Consider the following 20,044-nt stretch of genomic DNA (forward strand, 5'->3'; position numbering starts at 1 on the left):
CATAATGCAAAAGCCCCACCACTCTAACTCCCATTGGCTCTTCCATCACCAGTTGTGCCAATCATTAGATTTGTATTAAAACTATGAGCTTAAGTAATTTCCACATGCTCACAGGAACTATATTAATATTAGTAACAAGTGTTTTTTCCATCGCTGAACCCATCGACTTGACATCTGTAAAAACGAGCTTTATAGCTCATCAGATTCCTCCAGTATAAAAACTGTTTCTGACCTCAAGTAATTGGCTCAGGCCCATGTTTCCACAGCATAGAGGCACCGAGATGAAAAAATATAAACACCTGCCTGACACCTCTTCTGAGCCATTACTATTGATGTCTGACAATCTGTTGAGTGGCCCACTGCCCATTACACCTACAGCAGACAGTACGCACCATTGAGGATTCACATGAATGCGTAGACCCAAACATTCTGCATCCAGACCATGACATGTAAATTTTTTGTGTATTTTCTATTCTATTCCAATTCTGCACTCTGCATCATGTCAAGAGATGAAGTGCCCATTTGGCACTCTCATAGAGCAGTGCAATCCCCATGTGTTACAAAACAGCACGCAGGTGCAGATAGCATAAAACTCATTTTGAGATTCGTTCATGTTATTTTTTTTCATCCATACTCAGAAGTAATGCACTTCCTTCGATATCCTGCAACAGAAAATGTTCATCACATCACAGTAAAACTGATGTTTTATTATAACAGATTTGGAATTTTGCTAAATTTAGTGAAAAACCAAACTGAATGTTATTACTTCATTTGTAGTAATCGGTGATTGAGGCTGCGACGAACGACTTCCTACACTTAATAACCTGGACTCAAACCCTGAATCTCAGCGGCGCTTTGACTTCCTGAGCCACCTGGCCAGCTCCATATAATAACTTTTAACGAAAAACAAATCAGTGAGCCCAGGTGATCAATGGCTCAATGCCACTCACGTCCATTTGTGTCCCTTCCTCCCGCAGGGACCAAGCGCTGTGAGCTGAACTGCATGCCCAAGGGGGAGAATTTCTACTTCCGTCACGCATTGGCGGTGATCGACGGAACGCCGTGCGAGCTGGGAAAGTCAGACAAGTGCGTCGAGGGCATCTGCATGGTGAGAGCAAAGCCAGGCCTGAGACACGAACATTGTGTTGCACTTCCAAAGCCCGATTCACTCGTTGCAGTGAAGGCCCCTAGGGTTCTGTTGGTGCTTGACAAGATAGTGCGAAAATTACGAGAAAAAATAGACAATGCGGTGATTTGACTGTATTAACGTTAGAGTGGAATACAGTGGAAGAGATGGCGGGCTGAATCCAAAGAGCTCGGAGGCCACTTCTGAATAAGAACGCTTAAGGAAAGGAAGAACAGGGAGGGCGGGGGGGGGGCTTTGGTCAGTCGTGGAATGGTACAGGCTGATAACGAAACAAACACAACAGCATCAAGACCTTGGTGCACCACACAGCAAGAACGCTACAGCTAATTAAGGCAGTAAGTCAGGAAACAGAACGCTACAGCTTCAAATATGAATTCATATACCGTCGCGAACCAAATACCGCATGAATATTTCAAAATGCCAAACGTCCAAAGTACCTTTACCTCAGTTCCTTTCTCACATCCCATTTCCCACTCATCTAAAAATCTCAGTCATGTTTTAAGTGTGCGAGATGGAAGGTGCATTTGCCATGAAGTTGCATCCATAATGATATGATCATAATAATAAACTCAGTTTTATAAAGCGCCTTTCAAATTATTATTAACTCAGTCTAAACACAGCAAAATGTCCTTGACTACAGGGCATACTATCAGTTTCATATTTCATTTTCGTGAAATATCTCATAATATATTCTTAAAATACTGGTTCCACTATATTGTATTATTTTTCTTTACCAAATGTCACGTTGTGTGACCTTGAAGTTGATGATAACCGTGCATGACTGTAGACTCACAATACATTAAGAGGAGCCTCAGGGATGGGGGTGTAGGGGAGGGGGCGTGCAGACGGAAGGGAGTTTGATCATTTGAGTTGTCCGCGAATTGTTTGCTGCACACGCACAGGGGTGGGAAGGTGGTAACGCATCGTGGGGCAGGAGGCTGTAAAAATAACCCAACGAAGCTCGTGGTAAAGCGCGCTCCGCTCCGTACTGCCCACAGCAGAGTTCTCGTGTGCGCAGGGCCCTAAAAGCGTCCGAGCCTGGTATACAACGGGATCAAAACTAACGTGAAACCACCGGGCGCTGTGGCTTCAATTAGCCACTCCCGCTTGGCTCGTTTCATATTTAAAAAAAAATTGTTAATACTTCGATCGCTCTTCAGCATTCGGGTTTTGCCGATAAACCAAACCAATTGGCATATTTGCCTATGACGTGACTACTCGATTTGATCGGCTCCATCGGGTGGTTTGGAGGGTTATAGAGTAAAAAAAAATTACATCACACATTCCACGGCGATATAACCCCAAAGAAACGAATTACAAATGCTTTTGCGTGTGCAGCGAGTCGGCTGCGACGGTGAGCTGGAGTCGGACCGTGCAGAGGACAAGTGCCGCGTGTGTGGAGGCGACGGCAGGACCTGCTACCCGGTCTCGGGCGTGTTCACCAAGTCCCAGCTGCCTATAGGTGTGAGCTGGCTCACTCTCCTGCGGCAAGCTGTGCCGGGGAAACTGTGTCACTTAAAATTTGACTTTTGCATCATCATGCAAATCGGTTGAAATAACGGGCCCCGTTACTGGGCGCGGTTCATTTGCACCGGTTATATAATTATTTTGCATCGGAGTTTGTTTTTTTAGTTCGTTTCAATTTGCATCACAGTGTTTCAACAATGTTGGTTTTAGGCAATGGCTGCATTCTGCTGGTCCCCTGGCGGGGTGAGAATAAGTGGCGTGCCTATCGAGTGTGCAGGCACCAGTGCAACTGCACCGGTTCCCGTGAGCCGGAAGGGCCCAGGCAACGGGCTGCGAACAGGGGAAGGAGGGCAGGGTAAACAGACATGAGAGGGGGCCCATCTCATTCCTGTTACACCACCGATGAGAACGCAGCTCTGACATTACACTGGGAGTGTGTAAGCAAGTGAACGCTGCACAAATTCCCGATTGATCTTGTCAGTTCAGGCCCGCGTGAAGGTACAAATATGTCCTCTGTGATTGTGTGCTTTCAGGCTACAGCCACGTGGTGCTCGTCCCAGCGGGAGCCACAAGCATCCTCATAAAAGAGATGATTCCGAGCAGGAATTTCCTCGGTGAAGTTTCCTCTGGTGCACTGATCGCAACATGAGAATACATCGATCGTGGCAACTGTGTTCATGCGGAATTGATTGCCATGGTCGGCTATGTAGTGTGCAAAAGAAGTTCAACATACCTCAGTTTAACACGTAGGCTTTCGCGACCAATATTATTCATAATAAAGGTTTTTGGGTTAGATCGCGTTATTTATAAATGTGTCGTAACCCTCCACCACCCGACACGGCCAATCAGCAAAATAAAGTGTCACGTTGACAAAAGACAAATAGTTCACTACTTTAGCCCACAGGTGTGTTGAAGAGTGAATCCACAAATCACTGCACCTGAAATGAGTTAAATGATGACATCACCCTGCTGCTCTATTCAAGACCGAGAGCAAGTGAGGGCTTTACCATTCTGGCGAATTGCCCGATGATGCTGGATGTAATTACCAGCGAAACTTCGTATTCAAACTGTAAATGTTGTGGATTCACTCTTCAACACACCGGTGGGCTAAAGTAGTGAACTAATTGTCTTTTGTCAACGTGACACTTTTTTTGCTGATTGGCCGTGTCGGGTGGTGGAGGGTTATGACACATTTTTATTCAACATACCTATTGATGACATTTGTAGACTTTGAAAAAAACATCAATTTGCGTGTCGTTCGTATTCACTAATGTACATGTACAACCCTTTTTGGGTGTTTTATCATACGTCACCTGACTGGTTAGTACAGGTTTGTAAAGGGGAGAGGAGAAAGGCCCAGTGCTGTTTAAAACTTTACGAGGCACTGATGTTGTGCATGGCCTGGCATCGAACTCAGGTATCTGGTTCACAGTCCTGCACCAACCTGCACCGCCAAAACCCCATACGTTCACGTAAAGCCCTCTTTGTCAATCCACTGCTGCATCAGGGACTCCCAACACCACGTGGGCCGTGCATCGTTATTTGATCTTACTTCGCGAAGCTGGTCAGTGCGGGTTGGTGAGGGTGGGGAGCGTAGAAATATGCAATGGAAATCAGCCTTCGTTTCCATCATTAAGTTGCGCATGCAAAGTGAAGATCAATTGTCGTTCATAGAAAAGAACCCGTCATTGCGAATACCACACATGGGTCTATGAACCCATGACGTCCCGAGGTGGGTGGTTGTGCCGGTGTTTTTTTTTTGCCACATGTCCACATGAGACCATTGAGTGGGGGCTGCTCAGATAAAGCCTCAAGGCAGACTGAGTGTAATATGAGCATGGCCTTTGCAACGTGAGAGGTCTCTCTAGTGTAGCTTTTTAGCGACAGCTCGAACCTGCTCACCGCTGACTGCAGACTAAAATAAATTTTAAAAAATCTGTAAATTAGTGGCTGTGTTCGATGTCTTGTTATTATCTCTGAGACTAAATGACATAGCAATACCCTTTGCAGCAGAGCATGTTTGATAGGCTAATTGTTTCAGACACTACGGAAGGTCCTGTTGGGTGCTGCTCAGAAGTTATTCATAACTAGATGGGGTTGTGCTTTTCTGTAGGCTGGGATATCAGTGATTTAAAAAAAAAACATTACTAATTAGACAGATAAATGCCTCAAATGTCCCGAATGTTTTATAATACTAATGTACACCGACTGCCCTTTTGTGAAGCCGTAGATGCATGTTTGCCGGGGTACGTACTAAAAACATCCCAGGATGTGAACAGCACATGCGGAACGAAATAAGAAAAATCAACAAAAGAGACAGCGCTTTGGGCTCAGTGAGCAGTGGCAGAACATACGGCGCAAAACCATCTCAAGCCACCTGTTTACACAAATACAACCCCTCAGTTTCGCACACAAAATACTAATAGACATAAGTGTTGAGATTATGAAACAATAGTGAAGAAATCATCTAGATTTTAAACTAATTTCTTTAGAACTGCTTTTAGTGTTTCGTTTGTTGTCCTTCCCCCGTGCCTGCGATTAGCACGGTTGGCTACTTGCGGTGCGAATGAAGTTCAACGTACAATACATATGTTGTGGTGCAAATGACGATGCTGATGCGGTTCTTTGGTAAGGGCTGATGCCGGTTTATTAGGGGCTTATGCCTAGGAATTAAACAGGGCTTACGCCTAACAATGGATGGTTGGTCTAATTATAGTTCTCCCCAGAGAAAGGCTACTGGAAGGTCCCGAGCACCTACCCAGGCTATTCGGGCTCTTCCCTCAGCACCGACCGAGGGATTAGCCAACTCGGCCGGCCGGGTGAAGTAGCCCCCCCGCTAGCCTGGTGCTAATTTCCCTCTACCCGGGGTCTCGACTCTCTACCCCTCTCGACGACGACCCCGCCCACGTCACGGGTCCCTGCCTATATATGTCACAGGGACACATGACGTCATCAATTATCTCCCCCAGGGTGACATGACGTCATCAATTACTCCTCTACACATACATACAAGACCTTGATTTGTCATGCTTTGTGGCAGAAGGAATTTCCGAGTTTCAAGTTGATGTTATTTAGCCGGGTGACAACTCAGAAAGCCAGAGTACTTCGTTGGTTTCAAGGGGGTGAGGGTAGCATCGACGACATTGTCAGTAATCATCTCTAAACCATGGCCTTTATTGGCAATTATGAATTAAGTTGTTTTGTAATTTCATAATTACAGGAGTGTAAGAATTATTCAGTTATTGTTGCAGGTGCGTGGTTGGCTTAGAATTTGGAGGTGGGTGGCTTGTGTGAGCACAGAGATTGACAATTTATTTTGGCTCAAAAGTACAGCTGTAACGTTTTTTAATGCTTCATCAAGAACATTTCATTTATTTGTTTATACTGGCTAATATTACATTTTTTCCGTAATTGTGACTTTTAGTGCCATTTGATTACTTAACTATTTATTGAGTTCATTTTATGTTAGTTTTTTTCTACTACACTGATAAATGTTGCACCATAATTATTTCAACCCTTGCACGACGACGACGACCATGATGACGACGATATCTTCCTCGACCAGCCGCCCGTAAAGTTGATGAGGACGGTGCCGCTGCCGACGACGACGTTGTTGACGTCGTTGTTGTTGTTGTCGTTGTTGATTAATCGAGTGGCTCTGTGTTGGTGCCAGCGGTGCGCACTCTGCGAGGCGAGTACCACCTGAACGGGGACTGGACGGTCGACTACTCGCAGACGTTCACCGCGGCCGGCACGACGGTGGAGTACGACCGCAGCGAGGGCAGCCACCGCTCGGCCCAGAGCGTGCACGCCAGCGGCCCCACCACGGAGCCCCTGCTCGTCGAGGTGGAGAGCGCGCGCCTGCTCCTGACCCAGAGCCCAACACCAACACAGCCGCCGTTCGCCGCTAAGTGGCGGTGACGACACCACGGCGCCCGTGCCAGGCCGGGTGCACTTTGAGGCCACGTGAAGCAGGAGGTTGCGGGGCAGACTCAGGTGTCATGGGTTGGCTGACTGAGATGACTGGTAGATGTACCAGCCAACTGTCCAGAGCCCCCACACACATACCAACACACACCGGGACATCAAAGACAGAAGATCCCCTTCTGTATAGACTGACAAAGACGGTCACCGCAATCGTACGCATTCACATGCGATTCTGCGGCTGTCTGGAACGCTCTTACTTCCGATATTAGGAAGCCATTGGAGTTATGCACTTTTAAATAATTGAAAACTAATTTCCTTAGAACTGGTTTCTGTGTACAGTTTGTTGTCCCCCTGCACCTCCAAATTTCACAGTTGTCTGTGTACGGTGCTAAAGAAGTTCAACATACACACAACAGACTTTTGGGGCAAGTGCTGTTTGCAACCATCTAAGAAAGTTTGCACGGTACATGCAGTGGACGGGTGGGCAGCATCTCGCCTGACCGTCTTTGTCTCCCCAGTGCTGATGTTTACACACCGCATCGGCTATTGATTTTAGGCTGAGTCGACCCAGGGGAGGCCCAGTACCGGTTCAGATAATTGTCATTGGTGTTGGCCGTGAGCGTAACGCAGCAGCGTTAACCACTCCGCTATCACACACTCGCACAGAGAAACACACACACAGCCTGATCAAAGAGACCACACACACAGGTGGACTCGACAGACACACGCACACACGCGCACACACACACAGACCTACAGATACACACACAACCTGACCAAAGAGACGCACACAGCTGGACCTGACATGCGCGCACACAGCTAGACATCGTGCAGACATGCATGCACACACTCGCACACAGCAGGACTTCACACACGCAAACACAGCTGCACCTCACACATTTGAGCAAACACACTGCTGGACTTAGCACACGCACATACGCACAGCTGGACGTCATGAACACACTCAGCTGGACCTCATGTACAAAAGCACACATGTACATCGAAGACAAAGACCAAGATCCCCTCATATAGCATTGAAGAGACTATTGGGGCAGGTTCTGTTTGCGAGCGCCTATCAAGGCTGACACGCCGCACGAAGGGGGTGGTGTGACCAGCATTACACTCGGGCACCTTTATCTCCCAGCTTTGATGTTTACACACACTGCGCCAGGTACTCATTTAAGGCTGAGTTGACCTAGGGGAGGCCTAGAACCAATTCAGATATAACTCGCTGCTGCTGTTAGCCCTGGCCGGGAATCAAAGGAAGTGTCAAGGTTCACGGCGCAGCGCGCTGACCACCACAAAGACACAGATCTCCACCACGCGCGTGCACACACACAGCAACCTTCGCTCGAACTTGTCAACCTAGCTCACGTACAAAAGCGCACGTCACATTTCTGAGACGTAACGCCTCTTTAATCACCAACGTGTGCAAACGTCCATAACCATTCTCACTCCTTGTCTCGTCGAATGTGCCATTTGGCCCACTGATGAAAAATGACAGCGTTACGTGGCATCGAATAGGGGGAGCCCTGTGACCCGTGCCACCCTCTCACAGCTGATCAGCCAGGAGGAGAACAAGGGCATCCACTACGAGTATTTCATGCCCGCGAAACGCAATCGTGCCCAGCTCGGTTACGGATGGAGCCACGGGTCGTGGGGCCCCTGCGGCAAGGAATGTAGCGGAGGTAACGCGTCTCGCGCACAGCACGGCACTGCCGCACCGCCAACTCGAAATGTACTCGCACATATATATACATACACAACACGGCATGCACACACATGCATATATACATACAACACGGAATGTACATACATACAGCATGGGCAGCCCCACATACGACAGGAATTAAAAAGGCGTTTTTGTCTTTGAACGTCCCCACATGCTTTCTCTTGGGGCTGCCAGGGTTTCAGACCCGGACGGTGTACTGCTCGTCGGATAATGAGGTCCTGCCAGACGCATACTGCGCGGGGGACATCAGGCCGGCCAGCAACCGCTCCTGCAATACTGACCCCTGCCCCGCTGTCATCCGGTGAGCCACTTTGTACCCCCCAAATAAATCCATGACACATGACAGGGAGAGGCGCACTAGAGGCTGGGCAGTGGGAGAAGTCCTGCATTGCCACAGCTTTGATATGAAACGGAATATCACAATAACAAAAAACTAAAAATCATCTTTTTTTTTAAGTCGAAGTGTATTTTTTTGCTCAAGAAGGCAAACGGTGGTGGTTGTTCATCTTTAGTTGGTGGTCTGGTTCCAGTGGTGACAATACCACATTCCCATGGCCAGTCTTTTCCACAGGACAACCTCTGTTGATTGACATTACACAAAATGTTATGAAAGGATACATACGCAGAACTCCATTCTAGCTTTACAATATCAATACAAAATGTTTTAGTCCCAGCAGCAAATTTGGCATTCCGGATCCGCATTATCCTACGGCATTTCTTTCAGCAAGCATATTCTGAGCCAGTTTGAACATTTTGCGTCTCATCAGCAGTCAGACTAGTTAAAAAATGTTGCTCCACTAAATGTAGCTGGAGCAATTGTATTAACCCCAGCACGATGATAGACTGAGCCAACCACAACACCAGAGTTGAACCCGCAATAAAATGTACGTCAATGTTTTTGATGTTTTCGTCCGTTGGGGGCTTCATGAATGTAGGCGTCGCCAACTGAACCGAATAATCCCGTGGCATGTACGAGTTTGCAACTGGGGTGCTCGCCAGAGCAGGCTGCTGCTACTGCTTCTGTACCGAAAAATTCCGAGTCGCACACACCCACTGCCGTGCTGGGTCGTTCATCGTGCTCTCTGGTCTTGTGACAACTGCAATGCGTTTACGATAAATGTTTTTTCTTGCTCGCACACGACTAAAAGGCTCGCATTCAAGTATAGACCTGTGGAGGGGCACAGGCCACACATTGCCCCGTGGATGGACTACAGGTAACAGACACACACACACGGAGGTCACTCGCGTTCACGTAAGTACGCATGCTTTAATAATGGTGGTGGAAAATATCTCAAGCAGCTTGGAGGATATGCCGTGTACATAATTTTCCCAGAGCTCCACAGGTTAAAATGCTGATAAGTCCACGGCATATGCACCCTATTTTACCCAGGCACAATTGCTTGTTGTAAAAACGTATCATCTGCTAGTATCTTGATTAGAAAGAAAAACATCATTTTGACAAGTCATTCAATACACGTACCTCTACACGTACTTCCTGTGTACTTAGATGCATGACATGGCATACCCTGTTAATGCAGCTATGTATACTACGTGTAGTTTTAAGAATATTTATACTGTATGGATGCTGCCCGCGGTATAATTGTACACACGCTGGACTTGCAATCCAGAGGTCACTGGCTTGATCTCCTGTCAAGACATTTGAATCAGTAGAGCATGTTTCTTACATATCCTGACCCACTTCTGTTCCACCAGAAGTTTAAATGGAAGAGTAGGTCAAAAATACCATCTAAAGGCACTATTCTAGAGCTCCCTGGGGCACCTCTGCCAGCACTGGTATGAGCAAGGAATTGCAGGACTGAACCTTTAACCATTACACTGCATGAGATAAAAAAAATTCTTGCAGACATTTTAAACAAAAAAAATGCAAATACACCAATATGAAGAATGTAATTGCATAACAGCTGGAAACGCTGGATAACATTAAACAATCCCCAGTTCGTCGCTGCAGTGTACACGTGTTGTACACATCAGACGATGATACGGCACAACTGCAAAACCGACGTGCCGCCATTCAGTCCTGCAATTCCCAAACCCGACTTGAGGGCTCCCTCCCCTCATCAACCCTCTGTCGATAACAAATAATCCCGTGAAAGACGAGTTCGTCCGCGGAGCGGTGGGACCTGTGTGGGGTTGGTGGGGGGGGGGTTGCAGGGTAGGGGAAGAGGGCCTGCTGGCGCGTGGGGGGGGGGGTGATTGGGAAGCTCTCACCTCCGGGGCCTTCGCATGTCAGGGCACGGGGGGAGACAGCAGGAGTGGCGGCTCCTGGTAGCCACCGTCTTGGCCACGGCTCCTGGCAGAGGGCCGAACCCCCCCCCCCCCCATCGGCCGTGGAAATTCAGCCGCGGGCAATTTCCACCGGGTTCGTTGGGCTGGTGCTGCGGTGCGATTGCTGCTCGCGGGGCGATCAGTTGAGCCGCTAAGCCCACTCAAACCGCAAGCAAATCTCACGGCGTTTTTGGGTTTGTGGGCCACAAGCAGCGAAGAGAGTGCAATTTTAAGATGGTGTTTAAACCCGCATGCGTGCCTGCTAAGATGTTTGTTGTTTGTCCCTTCCGGGCGGGCTGCAGCTTGACTCGTCCCGCTCTCATCTGATCTTAGCTGGCGGTGTTGATGCTAAGCATGTTTCATGAACCTTAGGAGGAATGTGATGGTGGTGGTGGTGGTGGAGGTGGCAATGGCAGACGTTGAGATAGGTGAATAAGTAACTCTGATATGAAGGTAAATCAATTAGTATGCAGTTGTGTATAACATATCCTGCAGAATGACATTGTGCTACGGAGGGCTAGGTTAAATTAGAAGGCATGCCACGTCCTCCCTATCTCACCCCTGCCATTCAATGCATTGTAACAATCTGGGTTTATTTCAGTTGTTAGAATTTCAAGCTCCGATTCGATTCAAACATCGAAAAATGTCGGTCCTGTTTTTTGCACCATTGTAGTGTTTCCCCTTTTTTGGGTCTTAGTTATGAAGTTTTGTTCTGCACCATTCGCCTAAATGTAACATGAACATATAATTTGCATGACTGTAAATTATCAATTGTCACACGCATTATTTGATACACCTATCATGGGCATAATAATAGCTTTTAATTGATGAACCTACACGTCAATAAATCCTTTTAAACTGGCCATTAATGTATTGCTAACATATCTACGTAAAGTATGTTATATAGGAGTAACGTAACAGCAATGCAATAACGAAATTCGATGTTTAAAGTAGTGTGTGCATACGAACAAGTATTTTCATATAATTCATTATATTACATGCAAATTATACGCTGAAAGGTACACTTAGGCTAACGGAGTGAATTATTGTAAAGATGAGACATGAGGTGGCACAAATGGGACAAAAACAAATCAATACTTGAATCAAATTGTGGCTCTGAATCACAAAAATGCATTGACTCACCGGGGTCATGAATCAGTGCACCACTACTGAATGCCATCGCCTCTGCCGACAAATCCAAATCACTTTTGATTGCATTTTGTGGAAAGTGTCCCAAAGTCACAGACCACAGAGTCTGCCACTGGGTGATGGGTGGTGACTGACGGTGACAATCTCCTAGAGATGAATTCATTTTCCTTCTCGACGGCGTGTGCACCAGACGTGCCGCGTGATTATGCTACTGACGACTCCCAGCGTAATTAATACGCAATACATATACGCGGTGTTGTCGACTATTGATATCCAATTGGGAAATATTTTCTCCGTGTTATTCCTTCGAGTCAGTCGAACAGAGTCTGTCCCTTGTTGACCAACAATAATCCTCGAAGCTGGCAGAGGCTTCTACAACCAGCTGATTTATAACTCTCAAATGTTCTCCTTGATTCAGCGACCCCTTTCGCCACAATGATAAATACACCGGTTAAGTACAGCCACATGCACTTGGGAATGTGGCTCACTTTCCCCCTGAGTTGACCCTGGACACCAAGGGTTCTCTGTGCTTGATAGCCTAATGGGTGGAGGAGGACACTTGGGGATAGGAAGGGAGCTCACTTGGAGGCTTTGGCAAGACGGATCCGAAGGGTTACGGCCCCAATGTTGTAAATGACTCAACAGTTCATGTCAAACCAGGCTAAACGATTTCCTTTTCACAATGCAGCGAATTATAACCCACTTCATGGAGGTCCAGCAAATTCATCTTTCGTGAAATATTTTGGTCACAGCAGATACGTTAAATCAATGTATATTCTCACGTAAAACGGCTATCGATAAGCCTTTGGGCGCACACACGCCCACTCAACAATTCTGCGATCATCCGTCCACGCAGCTACTTCTGCCCTACGGTCCGTTAATGATCACCGTGCTGGGCAACTGGCACTGTGGACTTCATTCTCCGTGGCCGTCCGTCTGCCCACTCGATATCGCGTCGCGCCCCTTCTCCCCCACCACCACTCATCATCCACAGAAGCCACTTGGACTGCACCCCCGGGCTCTGGGCCACCGATTGTCAACCCCTGGCTTAAACGCTTATCTTAAAGTAATTGAATTTGGAAATATAAATTTTAAAAAATATGAACCCAAGTGGATTTAACCCGTGTATGACTTCACAGATTAGTTCGGTTTTTTTTTGGGGGGGGGGGGTTACTGATTTTAGCACAGCTTCTTCGGCTTATATTTAATATTTTAGACCACCTCTTAAATCCTTCTTCGTGTTTTTTTTTCCTTTTGGAATTATTGAGAAAAAATTTTTAATGATCAATGCTTCATTTCAAGTCTTAGCGCGCACCGAATGCATGGTTTGGCAGAAAGGAGGCGCATATCGACCATATTGATGAAAATAAATGTATTGATACTACCTTCATTACATTTGGCTGCGCTGCGCCAAAAATTTACAGAAACTACATTTCAACCAACACATTTGACTTTAAATAATCAATTTTTTTTATTTAATGTCCTGAAACCTTTGATTTATCCTTGACCTCAGCAGAAAAGAAGCAATTTTTTCGTGGCAACGTATACAAATGCCAAACCTAGCCTCACAATGAAGGCAATTATTTCCATTGGGCCAGACGCAGACGTCAAAACATTAAGGTTCAGAGAGTGGGTAGTCATGGGGGGGAGCCTACATCAAAGTAGCCAGAGTCATCCATGAATTGATTGAACACCCCCAAAATCCACAAGTCACGCCTGCTATGCTTCCATGCCCTCGGCCGGCCTCCATCTACGAACATTAAAGTTAACCCAGCGTGCGCCGTCTGCCCATCAGCTGGCGCGTCGGGGACTGGGGCAGCTGCTCCGTCACTTGCGGCGCAGGTGAGCAGACGCGGCCCGTGCGTTGCATGAGCTCCGGCCGGAATGGCAGTGTCGGTGGCCAAGACGGGCGGGTACCGTCCTCGGCAGCTGCTGCTGCTGCTGCTCCTGCTGACGAGTCGGCGTGCCTCGCCTCCCTGGGGCCTGCCCCGGCCTCTCGGCAGAGCTGCTCCCTCCAGCCCTGCCCACAGTGGATCATTGGATCCTGGGAGCCGGTGAGTGACATCCACCACGGAGATTACAGCAGGGCGATCCTGGCCTAGCTTGCACCGTGTGGCCATGAGTTCACTCTCCATGTGAATTGATCTTCAAGGGCCCACGGTCCCAACTATCCTGCGAGCTCACTGCTCAGTCTAGGATCCTTGGAAGACGGTGCTGTCCTCTCAGCCTGTGTGTAGGACTATGGGCCTCGTCATACAGGGCGCTTCAAATGTTTGAACACTTCTGAGAATTTGCAACAAAACCACGAGAAATGTGCTGCTGCCTCCAGGCTCTGGAGACCATCTGGAGAAGATTCCAGGAATCTGTTGACAATGATGGCCAACAGGTGGAGACTTTTTGAAGCTATCAACATTACATTTGTTATCATGTTATAGTGTATTATCCGTTATCTTCCTTTAAAAACGATAGTCCCATGTAAGTGTTAACATTATTTTGAAGCACCATGTACATGCACTCGCGCACACACACAGATTGACTCATGCTGGCTTCATTACTGATGATTTTCCACTTTTGGAGTTTAGGAAACGTGAGATTGTATTTTATATGTTAAAATATTCAGGCCTTGCAATCCTGACGGTGCGTAGTACTTGTCTAGATCACCGGACCTTCATGGGGACTCGTGGCAGGGCATGGACCCTCTACCTGGTGTTCTATATATTTATATATAAACATCATCATGGGAGAACTCACGGTCATGATCCAAGGTAGGATCGACCCACAGACTTCATCTGGCTCACGATCCCTCAGCTCTTACAGAGGTGGAGCAAAGTTACTTAGTTTGTGGACAGGACCTAAATGCATTGTTTTAATCCCAGAACTATGAAAGGTAGGGGCTGGCTTGGAGAGACCCTCCCCTTGATGATTTCGTTTAAAGAATCAATAAGTGTTGCTACATTGCGCAGGTATATAGTGCGCTGGTCATGTGGGTTTCACTGGTTGATGAGAGTCCACTTGCGGTGTGATTGTGGTCCACGTGAGGGATGATAGTGAAGAGCCACAGAGCCTCCTCAAGTGTTGCTCAACAGCAGCGGCTGAGAGCCCTGGAGAACATTTTACTAATTGCCCTCATCCATCTTCCCTCCCGATTGCAACTCGTAGTCCTTTAAGGCTGCTGTCATTCGTCTTACCAAGTTGGGATCTGTTTGGGGGGGGTTCCCCCCTTTTAAGGCCACAGTGTAATTAACGAATGTGTTGACTTTTTGTAGTTTTAACTTACGCACCACTGCCAACTTCAGTGTCACCAAACGATTTGTTTACTTTCACAACAGGTACTAATCCAGCTCAATACATATGTAGAGACGTAAATAGGGTCTCTGCGGCGTATAAGCCGACTACGACCACAACTGGTAAATAAGTGTCCACGCGCCTGTCGATGGGGCCGACGGAGACGTGGCGGGGAAGCGAGGCCCTACAGAGCGGGTCCCGTCCCAGACAGAGAGAGAGAGAGGTGGGGACGTGCAGGGTCCCAGACAGACAGAGAGAGAGGTGGGGACGTGCGGGTCCCGTCCCAGACAGAGAGAGAGAGGGGACGTTGAACGGAATTTGATTCCCAACCACGGCTAACACCGGCAGCGTGGAATATCTGAACTGGTCATGGATCCACACCCTCCTTTATCAACCGGCACCGACCAGCGTATTGAAGTACCGTCATGCAACCCCCATGGCCATATGTAAGTTGAAATTATTTCGCACCGTATTGAGGTGTGGGGGAAGGGCAACAAACTAAACACGACAAATAGGGGACCTTGACAAAACGCTGTGCAATTGTATAAATGCTATCATCCAGATGTTGACCTTCAGCCTGCCGCTCAATAAAAAAATACATTTTTGATGTCCGTTACACACCACCACTTTTCCACTGTACAACTGAGCCAAACCAGGGCCATGCTGAGTCAGCACAGCACGGCTCTCGAGGTGCCAGCTTGTTTGTCGACTGCAGAAGTCGACCCCTACCCTGCCACTGACGTCTCACATAGACACCAAACGAGCCGAGACGCATCTAGATGACATGGTGATGCCGCATCCTCACATGCCGCTGACTGACGTCACGCGCGATGAACACGTCGTTGGCCTCGGAGCTGGCCCTGCTCGGCCTCTAGCGAGATTCCGAGGCCTTGTAAAGCCAGCGTAGCACGGTTTGGTTTCGGCTTGGTACGAAAAATATCCAGTGGAACACCACCTGTGCTGTGTGCTGGCTCGGCTCAGATGTGCCGGTGGAAAAAGGGGTATTGGTGACAGCGTTCTTGTGTTTGTGTTTTTGGCCGGGCATGGTGCTGGCCACCCACTCCCTCGTGCGCCGTGCCAGCCTCCATATGTGCTGCTCGCTAACAGCCCTTGCCCCAAGTCTGCGAAGGCTATAGCGCAGGGGTCTCAAACTCAACTTACCTGGGGGCCGCTGGAGGTGGAGTCTGGGTGAGGCTGGGCCGCATCAAGTATTCCAAAAAAAAGTACAACTGATCCAATCTTCTCAATCTTTATTAATAACAGTTCAGAACATGAACGGTTCTTCAGAACATAGGCTTCTCTTACCTACTCCTTGCTGCCAGAGACCTGACAGCGCTTCCTCTTCTTACACAGCTGAGCCACATTTGGCTTGAGGGAGGAAGCAATTGAGACCCTCAGTATGGCTTGAAGATGCTCATCAATAAGTTTGGACCTGTACTTTGACTTATTAAAGTGCATGGTGCAGAAGGGCTTTTCACACAGATATGTGCTCCCAAAAAGGCACATGGTCCACTTGAACATCCTGGAAAGCTCAGGGAAGGTGGGGGGCAATTCTCTCAAAAATTGTCCAAGCTTGTCTACTTTTGCACTCACCTTCCTGAACTTGGCTTTGAGTTCAGAATTGCACTGCAGGTCAATTAGCTCCATTTGGAGCACAGGAGGGGCATCTTGCACATCGAAGGAGAAGGGGTCAGCAAAAATTTGAAAAGTGGCTCTGTGTGTCTTGAAGTCTGCAAACCTGTGATCAAATTCCTCCTGTAGCTTTACAATGGCATCAGCATACTTCTCACCACTGAATGGTGTGCCCGCGTCCATGAGTGCCTTGCATGCTGGGAAATGGCAGAGGTTTGTCTAAGAGAGCTGGGCTTTCCATAACACAAGTTTTGTGGAGAATGCTCTGACTTTGTCATAGGCAGCACTGACAAGCTGCCCCTGGCCTTGTAACTTTTTGTTCAGTACATTCAGCTCCTGTGTGATGTCAACAAGAAAAGCTAAGTCCATGAGCCATTTGGGATCACTTAGCACAGGAACAGCCATCCCATCCTTCTCCATGAAGGCTTTCACTTCTGCTCTCAACTCAAAAAACCTCTTCAAGACGTTTCCCCTGCTGAGCCAACGTACCTTGGTGAAGTAGAGCACATCCTCATATGCTGACTCTATTTCCTCTTAAAAGGCGCGGAACTGCCGGTGCTTTAAGCCCCTGGATCTGATATGGTTGATGCATTTCACAACGACAGACATCACATTGTCAAACTTCAGGCATTTGCTGCAAAGGGCCTGCTGATGAATAATGCAGTGCAGAGCAATGGCCTCCTCCACACCCTCCTCTTCCAGTTTTCTTTGAACAAGTGCCACCAGTCTATTTCTCCTCCCTGTCATTGATGGCACTCCGTCGGTTGTTATTCCAGCAAACCTCTTCCATGGTAAACCGGCATCCACAATGGCATCACACGGCTGGCGGAATATCTCCTGAGCGGTGGTCTGGCCATGCATTGGATTCACTGTGAGCAACTCTTCCGTCACTTCAAAATTGTCCACACCATGGACATACATTGCGAGCTGCGCAGTGTCAGTGATGTCTGTGCTCTCATCAAGAGCGACTGTGTATGCACGGAAATGTGTTGGCTTTCTCACGCAGTTGATCGTATATGTTACCTGACAGGTCAGAAATGCGCTCTGCCACTGTGTTGGCTGAAAGGCTGATGTTGCTAAACTGACCCTTCTTTTCCGGACAGACTATACTCGCAGCCTGTAACATGCACTTTTTGATGAACTCGCCGTCTTTGAATGGCTTTCCCGCCTTAGCAATCATCTCACTCAACCACGTAGCTAGCTTCGACTGCTGCATCACTCTCATTGCTTGCTATCTTGAAAAAATCTTGTTGCCTCAGTAGACATGTTTTAAGATTGGCGACCCGGTCCTCTCTCTCATCTCCCTGGCATTTTGCATACTCCTCAGTATGTCTAGTTAAGTAATGACGTCTGATGTTGTATTCCTTGTGCACCGCAACTTTCTCTGTGCATATAAGACACGTCGGGGTGCCCCTGTGCTCAACAAAAAAATATTCCGTCTCCCACTTTTCCTGAAATTGTCTGTGCTCGTCGCCAACCTTTCTATTCACGGCAGGTTTTGAGAAAGACATGACTGGGGCTGGGTGACAAAAAAAAACACATTTAATAATAACAGAAAAAAAGTTAATAAAAAAAACTACCGTAATTTCCGGACTATAAGCCACTACTTTTTTTACACGCTTTGAACACTGCGGCTTAAACAATGATGCGGCTAATTTATGTTTCTTTACACAAGCGTCATGCCGCCAAAAACATTTACCATCAACAAACACCGGAAGCTGTCACGAGCCTGAGCTATGGTAAAAAAATGATGTCAAGTAGGGGGCCACAAAATATCGTTCCGCGGGCCAAAATTGGCCCGCGGGCCGCGAGTTTGAGACCCCTGCTCTAGCGGGTGGGGATCTTTGTCCTTGTTCGTGACAGTGCTCAGCGGAGTGTGGACAGGGCCGCCAGCAGCGCCAGGTGTTGTGTGGATCCGGCGACGGCGGCTGTGAGCAGCAGGGGGCACCACCCTCCGAGCGGGAGTGCAACCTGGGTCCATGCCGCAACCCCGAGTGGAGCGTCAGTCCCTGGAGCGAGGTGAAGCCGATTTGACATCTTCTTTCGTCTTACTTTCCGTGGGTCGTTTAAACTGTGCTATTGGCGTCACGCTGCGAGAGACACGTGTCCATTTGAGACTCTCGCAGCGCAGTGCATTACCCTGTGTGAAAAAGCGGGCCGCAGAAGCATATATCACAGAACTTCTTCTGAGATCCCAAGTGACCTTTTTTTTAATTCTCGCTCGCGGCAGCTCTTTTGCATGACCTCTGATTAACACGGCTGGCTACGTACGGTGTCAAAGAAGTTAAAGATGCATACGGACTGCATACGTAATCGTCGGTACTGCACAGTCAATGTTGAATCTATGAACTCGCTACACTTGAGAACCCAGTTTAATTATAAATAGCTGAAGCCCAGATTCGAACTCAGCAACCCCATGAGTTCCAGTTCAGCTGCCGAGCCACCTTTGGAGGGAGGGGGAGGGAAGGGAGGGGAGGGAGGGAGCCTGAATAGACAGAAGCTTAACAGTTATGAGAGCACAGGGAAATTGCGCTGGGGTAGTGGGTGAATTTTGACTCTGCCTAGAAGCCAGGCAGCAGGGCCCTCACGTCGCCCTGCGGGTCTCTCGCCTCCCCCGCCCCAGTGCTCGGCGACGTGCGGCACCGGCGTGCAGACCCGGGCGGTGACGTGCGGCCCGCCGGCACCCAGGGGCGCTCAGCTGGCGCGGTGCAGCCCCGCCAGCACGCCCCCTGCCAGGCAACCGTGCGAGCGCGCCGCGTGCCCCGCTCGGAGCTTCGGCTGGTTCGAGGGGCCCTGGGGGCTGGTGGGTGCCGCGCACGGCGTCACTTTGGGCCCGAAGCAACGGACACACGCGCACGCATTTCCACGAACACTGCTCGAAAAGCGAATGGCTGCAAGCTTGCAGACATGCTGCCTCGATCATCACGCAGAGATGGGCAAAATACATTCAAATTACATATTATGGAGGAACGAGATTCGATACATATTAACAATTAATCGTGTCTCGTGTAATTTAGATACAATTTACCGGTTATGTTTACCGATTATGCAGTTAACTATTTACATTATCTGGAATTTAGATGATGCCAATCTCTGTTTACGTGACCACGTTCGGCTGAATATGCCTAAATCTTGTCAGATATGACAAGCCAAGTGGGGTTGAGCATGGTTAGTTCTTGGTGGGAGACTGAAATTTCCAGGCTTGGACTGCGCAGTGGCCGAACAATTGTAGCACAGCAACGCGCTCTACAAAGTGTTTGTATGGAGCAGTGTCCCCTCAAATACATGGCCTTTTCTCAAGGATTCCGGTTTCCTCCCACATGCCAAACACTTATTAAAAAGGGAATTACCCAAACATCCCGATTCCAAACCCTCCCGGTAAAATCACGAGACTCGGTGCGGCTTTCCTTTCTAAAAAA

At 48.1% G+C, this 20,044-nt stretch overlaps 1 protein-coding gene across 2 annotated transcripts in view; it reads left to right on the forward strand.

Annotated features, from left to right (window-relative positions):
* The window catches only part of LOC116943172 (papilin-like), a 63,820-nt gene that overhangs the window by 18,629 nt on the left and 25,147 nt on the right, over positions 1 to 20,044 (forward strand). The window contains exons 6-15 of one of the 2 annotated variants that reach the window (XM_032955791.2): positions 978 to 1,108; positions 2,486 to 2,609; positions 3,148 to 3,228; positions 6,288 to 6,460; positions 8,100 to 8,229; positions 8,448 to 8,574; positions 9,422 to 9,487; positions 13,504 to 13,762; positions 18,489 to 18,644; positions 19,249 to 19,428. In XM_032955791.2, coding sequence (XP_032811682.2) covers positions 978 to 1,108; positions 2,486 to 2,609; positions 3,148 to 3,228; positions 6,288 to 6,460; positions 8,100 to 8,229; positions 8,448 to 8,574; positions 9,422 to 9,487; positions 13,504 to 13,762; positions 18,489 to 18,644; positions 19,249 to 19,428 — 1,427 coding nt within the window. The remainder of the gene's footprint in view (positions 1 to 977; positions 1,109 to 2,485; positions 2,610 to 3,147; positions 3,229 to 6,287; positions 6,461 to 8,099; positions 8,230 to 8,447; positions 8,575 to 9,421; positions 9,488 to 13,503; positions 13,763 to 18,488; positions 18,645 to 19,248; positions 19,429 to 20,044) is intronic. The other variant, XM_032955792.2, reaches the window with a different exon arrangement.

The sequence above is a fragment of the Petromyzon marinus genome, chromosome 17 (assembly GCF_048934315.1).
Source record: "Petromyzon marinus isolate PM22_M1 ecotype Great Lakes invasive population chromosome 17, UKy_Petmar_22M1.pri1.0, whole genome shotgun sequence".
In the NCBI taxonomy this organism is placed as follows: domain Eukaryota; kingdom Metazoa; phylum Chordata; class Hyperoartia; order Petromyzontiformes; family Petromyzontidae; genus Petromyzon; species Petromyzon marinus.